At 46.5% G+C, this 15,828-nt stretch overlaps 1 protein-coding gene across 1 annotated transcript in view; it reads right to left on the reverse strand.

Moving 5' to 3' along the window:
- ITGAV (integrin subunit alpha V) overlaps positions 1–14,904 on the reverse strand; it is a 66,719-nt gene extending 51,815 nt beyond the window's left edge. The window contains exons 1-2 of the mRNA XM_083495997.1: positions 14,428–14,904; positions 4,210–4,340 (exon numbers count right to left, since the gene is read on the reverse strand). Of these exons, the coding sequence (XP_083352123.1) occupies positions 4,210–4,340; positions 14,428–14,579 (283 nt within the window). The 5' untranslated portion in view covers positions 14,580–14,904. The remainder of the gene's footprint in view (positions 1–4,209; positions 4,341–14,427) is intronic.
- Positions 14,905–15,828: the final 924 nt, after the last annotated feature.

Raw genomic sequence — 15,828 nt, forward strand, 5'->3', positions numbered from 1 at the left:
ACTGTAAAATTAAACCAGAGGAGAGGTCTGGCAGGACCTTCCAAGAAATGAGAAACTGCAATGTTTCTTCTTGCTAAAGGGGCCCCTGTCCATCCTTTGCTTCCTTCTTCAGAACCTTAGTAAAGGATAGCAAACTCAGTCACACAAGGGCCCAAATCCTGAAACACATCCACAAGACCTGTTAAACACAGCAGGACTTAAAGGTAAAGGGACCCCTGACCATTAGGTCCAGTCATGACCAACTCTGGGGTTGCAGAGCTCATCTCGCTTTACTGGCCGAGGGAGCCGGCGTACAGGTCATGTGGCCAGCATGACTAAGCCGCTTCTGGCGAACCAGAGCAGCACATGGAAATGCCGTTTACCTTCCTGCCGGAGCGGTACCTATTTATCTACTTGTACTCTGACGTGCTTTTGAACTGCTAGGTTGGCAGGAGCAGGAACCGAGCAATGGGAGCTCACCCCGTTGCGGGGATTCAAACCACCGACCTTCTGATCAGCAAGTCCTAGGCTCTGTGGTTTAACCCACAGCACCACCCATGTCCTTTTTACTTTTGAGTAAAGTCCTTTACTTTTGAGTAAAGCTACGAGCAGAAGAGGGGTCATCTCGTCTAGCATTCTGCTCTCACAGAGGCCAACCAGCTACCCACATGAAATCTGCAAGCAGGATTTGAGTACAACAGCACTCTCCTCATTTGTAGTGCTCAGCAACTGGTATTCAGGGGCATGCTGCCTCCCAAAATGGAGGCAGAACATAGCCAATGCGGCCAGTAGCCACTGATAGCTTTATCCTCCATGAACTGGTCTAAACCAGTGATGGCCTAACTTGGCCCTCCAGCTGTTTTGGGACTACAATTCCCATCATCCCTGACCACTGGTCCTGTTAGCTAGGGATGATGGGAGCTGTAGTCCCAAAACAGCTTGAGGGCCAAGTTTGGCCATCACTGGTGAAGGCTTCTCAAACTTGGGTTTCCAGCTGTTTTGGGACTACAACTCCCATCATCCCTAGCTAGCAAGACCAGTGGTCAGGGATGATGGGAACTGTAGTCCAAAAACAGCTGGAGGGCCAACAAAAACAAACAAACCTGGAACCTCTTTTAAAGCCATCCAGGTTAGCGGCCATCACAACATCTTGTGAAAGCAAATTCCATAGTTTGACTATGCACCGGGTGAAGATATAATTTCTTTTTGACTGCCCTGAATCTTCCAACTCTAGCTTCATTTAACAAGTTCTTAGTATTATGAAAGACAATCCTTTCCCACCATCCAATCCAGATGTGCAGGATTGTGCTGTTTGGGTCCAGGATGCCTGATCCCATGTCAAACCTCTAAAGCAACTTCTCTTGTTGCTGTCACTGTCTAAGCTGGGTGGCAGTGAAGATGAGTCTCCTTGATTTGAGCTCTTTCCCTTGCTGGCAGCACTTTTCAACCTTCAGTCCCCAGATGCTATTGGACTACAACTCCCATAATCCCTGACTGCTGCCTAAACCAGCAGAGGACAATGGGAACTGTAGTCCAAAAACACCTGGGGACCTAAGGATGAAGAACACTTACCTGGGGAGGCTCCTCTAACTAGCTCATATCACAGGAAGGTGATAAATACTTTCCTGCTCACAAAGAGTTTCAGTCAAATCAGCTGTTCCTAATATTATTTTATCAAAATCAGCTTGATTGGCTTCCTCTTTCCCTCCCGTTTTGTAGTGGACTCGGTGTTCTAAACGTTTTCATTGGGGTTTTATATTTTAATGTGCTCTTTTGCTGCCATAGGAGCCTTTTGTGGGCTTGTTGGCAAGATGTTGTTTTTAGACTAAAGCTATAAATAGGAAAAGGACCTTCCCGTGACCCACCGCCCCCAAACGCAGCCTTTGAACAATGACACGCTGGATGAGTTCAGCTTCGTCTCTGCCAGCTTCCTCTGCCGTGCGCCGAGAGAAGTCGGCACGCAGCTCCCCACCAATTCCCCCCCTTCCCAGACCCCTGGCACACATTTTCCGCATGAGTTCTCGGCACCGGCAGCAGCTCCTGAGCTGGAGAAGGCTGAGAGGACGGCGCTACGCAAGGCCCTTTTAAATATGCCAGATGCTAAATGGGTCACAGCAATGGCCATGCCTGACCGATAGCGTCGTTTGGCTCTCAAACAAGGCTTTCTATTGTTGGCAAAGGGATCACCCACACACAATAACCAGAAGGGAACGTGGCTCTGTTGCCCTGAAAAAGGAATTCTACACTCTTTTTATAAGCCATGCTTCCCCTTCCGCGCACATCAGAAATGAAACCAGAGCTGCAGAGTTTCTCCTGGGGAGCATTTCAACAGTCAAATGAAGGGGAGCGGAATTCACTGGGCTTGCATCACACTACAGCTGACCAGTCTCAACTCATGGGCTGGTTTTTTGGAACTGTCAGGCTACAGCTGGAACCAGACGACATGTTTCTATAAGGTGTTTGTGTGCAGGCTAGTGGGAGAATCTTTGAGATGGATCCAGACTATGGCCATGGACACATTGCCAGCTTAAAACACAGCTAGGTTGTTCTTTTTCTCAATTTAGATCGAAGCTGATTTGGGGGAAAACACAGTACAGTGGTACCTCGGGTTACATATGCTTCAGGTTACATACGCTTCAGGTTACAGACTCAGAAATAGTGCTTCAGGTTAAGAATTTTGCTTCAGGATGAGAACAGAAATCGTGCTCCGGCGGCGTGGCAGCGGGAAGCCCCATTAGCTAAAGTGGTGCTTCAGGTTAAGAACAGTTTCAGGTTAAGTACGGACCTCCAGAACGAATTAAGTACTTAACCTGCAACTAATGTACCCGCAAGCCCAGCACTGCTCCAGAAATGCCTTAAATGACTGCCTGCCCCTATAGAACGCTTACCAGGATTCCACCGAATGTCCACAAGTGGCTGTGGGGCTGCATGTGCAAAGTCATGCTGTGTACATGGCTTCCCCTTTTAAAAATAAATAAATAAATCTAGCCTTAGTGGGAGTGACTGAGGGGCTGAGTAATCTGCAACTCATAAGCACAGGAATTCAAGCTTGCCTTTATGAGCATGTCTCCCACTTCAGGACCTCTTGACTTGGAGCCTCAGGCTAAGTGAACTTAAGAAACTTTCTGAATGGAAAGTTTCCCATCCCCTCTTACCTGCTGTCACAATCTGAGCCCCCCTAGTATTGTTCCCTGGAGGGTTGGGGAGGGGGCTCCTAAACAATGTGGGGCAGGGCATGAGATTGCTGCTAGGAACAGGAACTAGAATTTCGCTTGTGGTTCAAATGTGATTTGGTGCAATTCTCCTCTCTCATAGCAGCCCACCACACCACACCCCATATTTTTCAGGAGGGGTCCTCGACCCTCCAAAGAGGCTTTTATTGGGGGTGCAAGTCACTGCAATGGAGAGGAGGGGACAGGAAACCTCCCCCCTCCCGCCATGAAATTCCAGAATCCAGTCCTCTATGTTATGTCTACATTGTTGTAAACCCTGGACAAGGAATCAACGTACCCTTTGCTGGAATAGCCAGCATGTAAAAAGCACTTTCAAATGGTTTTTGCCACTATAAAGCAGAGAGTTCTTTAATTCCGGCGACAAAGATTCCAGCTCATCAGAAAGCCTATTTTAACACATTGAAACTGCCAAGAACGAACAGTGACAGCTTAGAGATGTCTTCGAATTGGCTTATACCCTACCACTCGTCACAGGCCATCATTCCCTCCCTTACATTTGCAAATCCGGTGCACTTCCGCCAAGAGAAACTTTATCTGCTAGGATTTGCAGTTCCTTGAGGGGCTGCCAGAAACAAGCAGAAGATGGCAGGGAGATGGAGGCTGGTTTCCAAGCAGTACAGATTCCCAAGATCACGTGGGAAAGCTACATCCTTCCATCCTGCTGGTTCTGTCCCCAGGATCAAAACTGTTCACCAACAATGAATGTGTTGGCTGTCTTGTCACAACCATTCCAAATCAATGGCATACTATGCATGTCGGCAGGCCTACCACAACAGCCATCACTACCCGAGCCCTCAAGATGGTTCACAACACTGAGCTAAGAGAACCTCCACCATTTTGAATGATTATGGCATGAAGACAGGCCAACAAAGTGAGCCTTGTGTACAATGACCCTTATTGCTCCAAATCTTTTCCAACAGGTTGCTGATTTGCTTTCCTCTTTGCATTTCATCCAAATCCCATGGGTTGGCAAAAGCCCATATTGCTATATTATTACCTGTGGCATCGAATACAATCGGCTGGCAGTTTCTTCTGTTGGGGTTCCAGTTACACTTGAGCACCTGGCCTCCTTGCACAATCCCAGGTTGAGTTGTGTTTGCCTTTGGAGCACCCACAAGGAGAAACATCCTGCAGGAAACAAATGAAGAAGCAAACAGTTTAGGAATCCTCATTATGCCACTGAAGGAAATGGATTCGAGTGTAGTATGGCAGCCACTGCAATGTTAGGTAGGGCTAGAACCGTAGCTAGGACCATGTAGAAGCCAAAAGATTGAGGTGGGATTGCTGGAGGGACTGTTTGTTCCTTCTATAGTCAGATTTGCTGCATAGAACAACTTGTGGTCCACCAAGCCAAATGCTACCCCACCAGCCATATGTGAGAGTCTAGCCCATCCATACATTGTGGTTTTGCTGCCCAGCTGAGACCAGAAGAATGGTGGCTAGAGTGGGGGGGGTGTCAATCCCCTGGCAGAGCACATGGCTCATGGCCTGTAGTCATCTTGGTGGGTTACCATTAGGGAGGTCTTGTCCCATGAGATTTTCTATTAGCCCAAAAAATTTCAGAGCCAGTGTGACTCTCCCTCAGATTCCTATGGAAAGCCCAGAAGCAGGACTTGAGAACAGCAGCACTCTTCCAACTTGCGAATCACAGCAACTGATATTTACAGGCATGCGAACCAACTCCTAGGGGCCAAGGGGGCTTCAGCCTCCACAACAAAATATTTGAGGGGGCTGGGCCCCCACAAAGTTGATAGGCCTTCCCACTCAAAAGGCGTGTGTGCACTGCATCGTGTGATTGATTATGCAGGATGGGGCTTTCCTGGGTCCCCACAATATTTTATTCAAGTTGGTCCCCCTGTTTACAGGCATACCAGTGAGACCTAAGATTTCAGCATGAGGGCGACATCCCCTTAAGGTAACTTCTCAGGGGCTACATGTCAGTGGTGGGCAGGCCTAGAGGCAAAAAGTGGGAGCAGTGAATGTGAATCTTACCATGCAGTATCAGGGACAGGTAATATGGAACCCGAGTGAGGACAAACTTTGGCGCCCCCCACAACATTTCTTATTTTCACAACAAGTCTTTTTGGTACAGTTACTTTTTAAATGGATCTTCTCAGTAGGTAACCGTAGAAATATACATGTTGCTTTTGCTGTTGTTATTTTGCACACCCTTGGCTCAGAACCCTGTATGAGGGAACTGTGCTCAGTGCCCTAGATCTGGCACTACCTTCTAGCAAAACAAAGCTCAGAGGTTTCTGCTCTCACACACATCTCCATCCCTTATCCAGGCAAGTAAGAGGCATTATCACACTTCAAGGACACATTCCAGTCAGTAAGCCATGTGGCCTTTGAAGCCCAAAGACCAGATTAAAAGGCCTATAGGACTGCATGAAGGCCACCAGGCCTGAGGTTCTCTTTGTCTCTGACCTAGGCTCAAAATGTGCTGGAATGGCAAAAGCTGCAACTTGCTTACCCCACCTCAACCAAAACGATATACAGTCATTCCTTGGCTCCCGAACGCCTTGGGAGTTGAATGTTCCGGCTTCCAAACAACCGAAAACCGGAAGTGAATGTTATGGTTTTCAAACGTTCTTTTGGAAGCCGAACATCTGACAGGGCTTCTGTGGCTTCTAATTGGCTGCAGGAGCTTCCTGCAGTCAAATCAGGAGTCACGCTTTGGTTTTCCAATGTTTTGGAAGTAGAACGGACTTCTGGAACTGATTCTGTTCGACTTCTGAGGTACGACTGTACAGGGCTGGACTGTAAGACATAAGAACGTAAGAAACGCCTGTTGGATCAGATCACTGGCCTATCTAGTCCAGCATCCTGTTTCACAATGGCCAACAAGATGCCTGTGGAAGTCTGCAAGCTACACATGAGCACTCTGCCTGTCTGCATTTTCCAGCACCTGGTATTCAGAGGCATAATGCCTCTGACAGTGCAGATAGACAGACCACAAAGAAGAAGTCCACATGGCAGATGAGCCTTGCATGATGTTTCCACACAACAGATGTTTCCATGTGCTGTGTTTGAGTAACCAGCAGCATATGAGGTTTAGTGATCTTCTAAGTTGAAGGGAATGAGTCTTTAAATTCCATGGCATTCAACATATTCCAAAGCTATTCTGGCCTTCAACTCCTCCCCCAGCAAACACACTTTAAGCACAAACAAATCTACTCCAAAAATAAAACAAACAGCCTCCTGCAGTCATTAGAATATATCATGTACTCCTTGTACTCAAAATAAAAAAATTCCTTCCAGTAGCACCTTAAAGACCAACTAAGTTAGTTCTTGGTATGAGCTTTCGTGTGCATGCACACTTCTTCAGATACTCATTCTTGTACTCAAGGAAAGTCTCTCCCACTCTCCTTCCACTTCAAGCAACATGCCTCTATAAATCATCAAGCATATTCCCCTTAATTCACAACATCTCTGCTCAAATCTACTCTCCAGAACAAATACCCTCAGCTATTCAGTCTCACTTACTTCTGATGTTTTGATTTGGCAAATCTTGGCCATGACAGTATTGAAACAACAGCTTAAAATAGAAAAGAAGCAGTCAAACAAAAAACACACACCATAATATCCCAATTCTGATGTTGACTATGCCAGGAAATAAATGCAAAACATATGGCAAATAAACTGCTCTACCCACTGCAGCGACTTACAGCACAACATTTTGCCAGGGACATCAATGCTGTCCAACACAAATGTTTAGGATTGGAGTGTTGCATGTTGATCCTACAGATATCAGCAGATGCAGTGGTGAGCCAGAGTGTGCTGTGTGCCAACACAAGATTGCCACATTCCACAAGGATTATGGCTCCTCTCTCTTTCAGAGGAAGTCGGAAGTTCCACAGGTACAGTTTGCTTACCACCATGTGAACAGAGATAAGAGAAAGGGCACCTGGAAAATAGTGTCCACCCCCTCTGTTCCTGCCAAATTTCAATTTGTTTCACTTTTATCCCATAATTAGTATTTGCATGCTTTCAGAACATAAGATTCCTCCTCTATTTCTTTCTTAACAACTGCTGAATTTGCAAAACTGAAACCATGGCTTATGTCTTCAGCAATCGGAACTGTGTGTAGACAAATATCCAGCTAAGTTTGTGCCATGTACACACCTTGCTTATTTGGATTGCTAGTCAAATTTATACCTTGGGCATGTTTATATCGTTAAACATGTAGAAATGGTTCTGCGGTTCACTGGATCCCCAGCCATGTAGATGAATCCCAATTATTTGAATAGAGCTTTTTCCCCCAAGTCTTTGTTCCTTGGCATCAGAGTCGGGGGAAATTATATATACAATGAGTCATGCTGTACTAAATATAACAAGGCAAGTCAACTATTCTAAGAGCATGGTAGCCAACTAAGTTGTACTCAGAGTAGACCCATTGAAATCAATAGACTTTAGTTAGTTAAGTTTGTTAATTTCTATGGCTTCACTCTGAGTACAAATAGCATCGGATACCACCATTCATTTAAATGCCTGGGGCACAATTCATCTAAAGAATAACAAAAGGAGGAACAATGTCTACCAAGGAGAAACAGTGAAACAAAATGGTCAGTCATCAAGCCTGTGCAAAGCAGGAACATAAGAAGACTCCTCCTGGATTAGAGCATCCTGCTCTCTCAGTGGCCAGCCCGATGCTCATGGAAACCAGCAAGCAGGACATACAAGCATACATACATAATTTTATTCATATGCCACCTTTCCACAGTTCAAACCATGCTCAAGGTGGCTTCCAACATGAAAAAGCATAAATGACTACAACTAGGGCTTGGTGATGTATCAATACATCACAAAAAATTGGTTTTCCCTATTGTGGAAAACCCTATCGATTTTCCCTATCCCTATCACGATAATGGTTTCATAATATCTGACATAGTGATATATCACAAATCACGATGTGTGTGTGTTTGTGTGCTATATAAAAAACTGTGATGGGGGAAAATCGTGGAGCCGGTCATAACTTCTCTCATGATTTCTGCTGCCCCTGCTGCTTATAAAATAGCAGTTTTAACAGTATGCTAAAGGTAAGTAAAAATGTATAAGTTTTAGACCCCTATGTCAGAGTTTTTCGAACTTTTCATGGTGATGGCACATTTTTCAGACACGCATCATTTCGTGACACAGTAATTCAGTTTTACTAGCAAAACGGAGGTTAAACTAACCCCCTCTCAGCCCCAGGAGGAGTGTTCGCATAACACACCTACACACTGCAGCCGACACACTAATGTGTCGCAACACACAGTTTGGAAAGCTCTGCCCTAAGTAGTAGCAATTACCAGGACATTATCCTGTTTGCCTCTACATAGTTACATCCTTATTTCAGACATCGTGATATATCGGTATATACCACTGTGTTCAGCTGATGATATATCACAATGTTGAAAACCAGATATCACCCAGCCCTATCTACAACGTAACAAAAGCATTCATAAACAATAAATTAAACATTAAAAGTTACAAAACAAAACTGAACAATTTCCACATAAATCACAACAAAATCTAAAATAAAGTTACAAAAAACCAACAGCACCCCCCAAAAAAAACCACAACCTCAGCCCACGAGTCTCTTCAGCAGCCTCAGCTTTTGTAGTTGGAGTCAGTCCGGGCCACACCCTCCCATTCCCATGCCAGGTGGAAAAGAGCCTGTAAGGCAGGGAGCAGGTCTTCCAGGACTCACAGCCAAGATAGTCTTGAACACAACAGCACTCTCCCTTCCTGTGGTTTCCAGCAACTGGTATCAAAAGCATTGCTGTCTGCCTTCGACAGTGGAGGTCGAGCATATCAATCAAGGCTAGTAGCCAACTGATAGCCCTATCTTCCAATAATTTATCTAATCCTTGTGAGGTCTCCCTGCTCCTTCTTTGAATGATTCATACAAGTTGTGCTAGATGGGGATTTGCCCATAATCAAAACAACTGCCACTTATTAAACCATCAGATATTGTAAGTTATCAGACTAAGACTACTGTCAAGATAAAGCAGGTCTATTCAAGCTATAATCCACCAAGCACAAGACAGGCCAACGGACATACGTTGTGGGCTGCAGGCACTTCCCCTCCCCAATCCTGGCCCCCAGTTTTGCAGGCAGGAAGCACAAGGGTGTGATTTATCTCACCACTGGTGGTGCGGCTCATACATGATTGATGGACTAGGTTCAGCTTGAGGGGCCACTACTAAGCACTGCATTGTTATCAAGATGCTTGCAAATTGACTGCTTCATCATCTGCCCTAGGATCTTCCCTGGTACTGATGTCAGAATGACAAGTCTGTTATTTCCTGGATCCTCCCCCACTCTCCCACTTCCCAGCCCTGGGTTTTTTTTTTATACTATTTGGGCAACATTTGCCTATCTCCAGTCCTGCGGCATCTCAAGATGATAGACAGCAAGCTCTTTGTACTACCCAGGCATACCAAGTTCCAGGTTTTGGGGAATTTCCTGAATTCCTCCTGCAATTCATCATGCAAAACTGCTCTCCTGAGTTTCTGCAGAACAAACCACTGTAAGCATAAGCTGCTACTGACCTGTTTTCCTTCATCTTACTTGGTCATAAGCATGGCTTTCCTCCTGCCTACATTATGTGTACAGTGGTACCTCTGGTTAAGTACTTAATTCGTTCCGGAGGTCCGTTCTTAACCTGAAACTGCTCTTAACCTGAAGCACCACTTTAGCTAATGGGGCCTCCCGCTGCCACCGCGCCACCGGAGCACGATTTCTGTTCCCATCCTGAAGCACTATTTCTGGGTTAGCGGAGTCTGTAACCTGAAGCGTATGTAACCCGAGGTACCACTGTATAATGCATCAGCTGGATAACTCAGCTGGTTAGAGCATGTGCTGATAAGGCAAAGGTTGCAGGTTTGATCCCTGTATGGGACAGCTGTATATTCCTGCATTGCAGGGGGATGGACTAGATGATCCTTAGGGTCCCTTAAAACTCTACAATTCTATGGTTCTTTGATGCTACGATCTGCAATTCAATCCATGATATAGCTTTTAGCACACCCCTCCACCAGTTTTAGATATCTATACAATAAGGAACATGGAAATCTATTTATAATGTAGCATATTTATTTACTTGACTTTTAACACCCACTTTCATCCCAGACTACTCTTCTACATGCATCTCTACCTGGAAGTTGCCTCTTCGTTCCCATATATCCACGAGCCAGCTAGACAAAGAATGACTGGGAGCAGGGAATTGGCTTTTCCTGCCCTTAGGCCTTGAGCCAGAACCTGATGTGCTGGCATGAGCAGGTGAAGCTTTTCACAGGGCAGCCATAAATATTGGGTTGCCTCCAGTGCTAGGCGACTGGCATTCTTCTCGCTCATGGGGACCTCTTCTCCTCTCCCTGTGCCTTCACCTCATCCAAAATCTGCTCCAGAGGGTCCCCCAAAGGCTCTGGAGCAGATTTTGAGGGTAGGTGGGGGGGGGGCTGCAAAGGAAAAGAGAGGAGGGGGAAGTTCTGCTGTACAAGTTGAAGCTTGTGCAAGCAAAACAGCCATGTTAGGGTCACCTTCTAAGGTCTGCACTGCAAGCCACCATTAGAGGCACACCTACAATGGCAACTGTAGCCAAAGGTGCTAAGAGCTGCGCTTTCTTCATGGTGATGCCAATATTACGGAAAGCCCCTTTTCAGACAAGTTTTCCTGCTCCCTCCACTGACAGCCTCACATCACTATCTAAGAACTATGGCAGGCATTATCTGCTGGTTTTACAGGATGTGGTTGAAACTGTGCTGTTTTTAGCTATTTATAAATACTTTATTGGGTTTTTTAAAATTATTATCCAAGTCTTACTGATATTGTACTTATCATGGGTAATACAGTGGTACCTCGGGTTACATACGCTTCAGGTTACATTCGCTTCAGATTCCAGACTCCGCTAACCCAGAAATAGTACCTTGGGTTAAGAACTTTGCTTCAGGATGAGAACACAAATCGTGCTCTGGTGGCGCAGTGGCAGTGGAAGGCACTATTAGCTAAAGTGGTGCTTCAGGTTAAGAACAGTTTCAGGTTAAGAACGGACCTCCGGAACGAATTAAGTACTTAACTCGAGGTACCATTGTATTATTTTTGGCTCTTACTCATGTACCTCTTTGGGTCCCATCTGACAGCAGATGCCCACAGCTTACAGGCGTCCAAGTACACACCCATCTCATGGGTGACATCCACACCATTCCTTTAAACCACTCTTATGCCACATTTAAAAGTCACGACATCCCCTAAAGAATCCTGGGAACTGTTGTATCTTTGTCGGAGAGCTACAATTCCCAGCACCCTTAGCAAACTACACTTGCCTGGATTCCTTGGGGGAAACCATGGCTATTAATGAAGCATAAGACTGCTTAAAATGTATGGTGAGAATGTGAGCACACTTACCACATTTTTCCGTCTAAAGATGCCCCCATGTATAAGATGCCTCTATTTTGTGGGACTCCAAATTAAGAAAACATCCCTCAGCACTACCCATGTATAAGACAAGTGCCAATTTTAAACCTAATTTCTGGTTAAAAAACCCCTAGTCTTATATATGGAAAAATATGGTACTTCTTCCCCATTGCAACTGTTGTCCTATTTGGGCATTATCCTTCATGCAGACGCCAGGATCATGCCCACCAGCTCCACTCTGCCCAGCCCACTGACCCTGCCCCACATCCCCTCCTCTGCTAGCTCTGCCCCCCCATTCATGGGACGCAGGGAAGGTCTGTAGAACAAAGCCCACCATAATTTCGAACCCAGATCATACAGGGCTTATAAATCATGGAAGTGAGGAACCTACACACTAAGAGCAGGTGATACTGAACTAGATTGATGAGTACATACTGCTACATACTGGAGTAAAGGGTTAAAACCTATCTACCCATAGGCAGCCCCTCTTCAGACAAGACTTTTTGCCACCTGAGGCAGACAAGATGGTTCTCCTCCCAAGGGCACATACAGAAGCTGCCTGGGGATTGACAGCTGCATTTTACTTCAACACTAGCCATGTGTCAGCTTTCCCCACCAAACCTGAGGGGTTAAGGCTAGCTTAGAGGGCACAGAATAAGCTCTGTCCTTCAGCACCTTGCTGCCACCCCCACTCTCAGCATTCACTGCCTGAGGTGGCCACCTCACTCTGACTAATGGCGGGGACGGCCCTGCCCAAGTCTACCTCAGGGCCAAAACTTATTTGGCCATATCTGGTCAGAGGCCTTTCCATGATAGACCTTTGGTTCGATCCATAAAGACAGTTCATATGTGAAACGGTCTTATAAGACAATCCTACTCATGTTTACCCAAAAGTATATGCCCAAAAGTTCTGTGGGGCTTACATACTGGTAAGGGCCTTCTGGCGGTTCCCTCACTGTGAGAAGTGAAGCTACAGGGAACCAGGCAGAGGGCCTTCTCAGTAGTGGTGCCTGCCCTGTGGAACCCCCTTCCACCAGATGTCAAGGAGATAAGTACAACTTTTAGAAGACTTCTGAAGGCAGCACTGTGTAGGGAAGTTTTTAATGCTTGATGTTTTATCATTGCAGGCCTAGGCTACCACTTATTCCTGGGACCTCCTCTAGGAAAAACACACACATATGACATTAGCATCATATCCCAACCTTTGCACCAACTTGGAGCACCTCAGTTACATTCAAAATGTATATCCTCTGCCACAAACACCTATCTGTAAAGAAAGTCACAGTGAGACTGGGAGAATACGCACCAGAGCATAGCAACCAGCTCCTAGGGGCCGAGGTGACTTCGCCCTCCCCTAATAAAATATTTGATGAGACTACCCCCCCCAAGTTGATGGGCATTGCCTTTCTAACGGTGTGCGTGTGCCGTGTCTTGTGATCGATTATGTGGGGCGAGGGTTACCTACCCCCCCCGCCCGATTTTATTCAAGTTGGCACCCCTGGCTTCAGAGCATTAAGTTTAGCCATCCCATCACAGAAACAAATGGACCCAGGACCAGTTGACCCTCTCATTTGGGGGGACTTAACACAGCAAAGTTTGTGCAATCTGGAAGGTTCTGCCCCCTCATCCCCATAATCAAAATGAAAAGCTGTCAGATCACATTAGAGCCTATTAGACAAAAGTGCTTTCAAATGGATGACAATATCTAAATCACACAGCAACACTGGCTCACGGGCTGCAACTATCCTGACACAGAGTTTGTGTTACTCCTGGTAATGGATCCGAAGTTCAAGACAGCATTGCTTAGGATTCAGTGGATGGGTGGGTTTAAGAGAGGTTCACTTCTTATTGATTCAACTTCCACAGTTTTATACATTTCCACATATAATTATGAAACGTAGCATCTGTCCATAATTACTCCATTTATACAATAGTAATAATATTAATAATAAAAATGTCGGCCGGGGTCCTCTAAAAGGCAGGATTTAAGCAGGACATTGTCCACGGCTTCTAATTAATCTGGGACAAGCAGGTAACAAATTATGAATAAGGAAAAAAATATAGGTTTCCTTCTCTCCTCTCCCCCGCCCCTTTCCTCTGCAATTACAGCATCAAAATGGCTCACACCACATAGCACCACTATCATCTCCTGATACAAAGTGTCCCTCACGGATTTGTATTTCCAGGATAAGAAGAGGCAATCTTGCCTTGTATCAGGGGGAAGGAATGTGAGCTAAGACTTTCAGTACTTGGGTTTTCGCCAAATCTTCCTATATGCACGTAGCTTTCCAATGATTTCAACGGGATTCCTTCCTAAATCCGGGCTCCCAAAAGCCTACGCACCCTTACTTGGGGAGTTAAGTCCAACTCAAAGCACTTTTGAGGAGGCTCGCTCTGTGGTGCATTTCTTGTGGTCCACTGAAATCAGCGGGATTTGGGAGAGGCAGAAGATGGGGAGAACGTATAGCTGAGCGAGGAGGAGGGTATCTAAGCGGGGCGTAGAGGCGCGGAGGGAAGCCTGCTCTATCCCAATTCCAGACACACTTTTGCTCGGAAGTTCCGTTCCATTCATTCCAATGAAGCTCGCTTCCAAAGCCGAGCTGTGCTCAGAATGGAGATCAGAACAGGCGCGTTTCGGTTTCCCTTGCAGGGCTCCATCAAGGGCTTTCCTGGGGCTTGTCCAGCATTTTCTGGCGTCTAATAATTAACAAACAACAAAAAAAGCCTACAAAGATCCCAGGGTCCTCCTGGCGAAGGAGCGCGGCGCCTTTTCCCGCTTCGGGATGGATGCGCCCGAGTGACAGATTATACTTACGAGGAGAGATCCGGGGCGAAGAAATCCACCGCGAAGCCGAAGTAACTCCCTTCGGAACCGGAGTAAACAGTTGGGCTCTCCACGTCCAGGTTGAAGGCGCTGCCCGGCGCCAGTAGGCGGCCCACGAGCAAAAACAACCAGAACCCAGCCATGGCCAGCAGAAGCGATGCCCAGCAGATGCCCTGTAGAGACGGGTCCTTCCAAACTCCCCCCTTGGGATTTGATTTTATTTTTTTGCGGGCACCCCAACTCTCCAGCCAAGGAAGGGTTGCGGCAGATCCGATTCCGACAGGGCGAAGAAGGAGCTGCGAAAATTACTCCACAGCCAGCCGGTGGGACTGACCACTTCCTTTTTTGTTTTGTTCCCTGTTTCTCCAGGACGGGCACAGACTGGGTCGTGGGCGGGGAAACAGGCGCAGCCGCCGCCAACGCCGCCAGCCTTGAGCCGTCGAACCGCCCCCATCGCTCCAAGGGGGCCGGGCGAGGAGAGAGCGAAAGGCGGATCATCGCCGTCATGTGACTGTTTGGAGAGGAGGAGGAGGAGGAGCGGACGTGGGCTTGAGTGCGAGCACTAGGGAAAAGGCGGCCTTGGTCTCTCGCAGGGGTTGCTCTCTCTTCGGTCCGGCCAGAGGCGGGAGAGCCTCGGCTCCTGCTGACCGCGGAGCGAGGGCACGATCAGGCTGGATAGGCACCGAGAGCGCCAAATCATTCCCTGGAAAACGGGCCGACACTACAAGGCGAACCGAGCTGGGCCTCAGCATGCCCACCTGTAAAATGGGGGTTCTAGCAGTCAGGTGCGGTTAACAGGAAATCTTGGCGGGGGGCAACATGGCTGTGGACGGAGGGTCCCTTAGTTAAGCATGAATGGGTGAGTGAATGGGTACCCACAGTAAAAACGGGCACCGTTTTGCTCATCCCTTGGTTGTACTGCTCCTAAACCATGGTTTCACTTCGCATTGTATCTGAACCAAGGCTCTGGTTTGTCTCACTCTGTAATGAAGGTTTGTTCTTAGTTTACTGTTTCTGGCTTCAAACCAGGAACCCATATTTCCTTTCCTTACTCAATTAATGAAAGTTGTAGGAACCCTGTGTTCTTCTTCATCTGGCTACTCTGAATTTGCTGGACCAGGATTGCTACTTCTGAACCGGGACATATTTGGTTCCACAGTCTAAAGGCTGAATCAAAAAGAATTTTCTTCCTGATTTAAATAGTTTCTCCCATCAAGCAGTTGTTCAGCATCCTGCTTATTGAAAAGTGAACTGAGCAGAAAAAACCCTAGACCTGAAGAAAACGTAGTTGGTTAATTATTACTGGGTTTATTATCCCTCTTCCTCATACTCCCACCATTGTTGGATTAAAAAAAAGAATCCTTCCGTAATATTTGTTTCCTCCTTGTGTTT

This window comes from Podarcis liolepis, assembly GCF_965112155.1.
Source record: "Podarcis liolepis genome assembly, chromosome: 1".
NCBI lineage: Eukaryota > Metazoa > Chordata > Lepidosauria > Squamata > Lacertidae > Podarcis > Podarcis liolepis.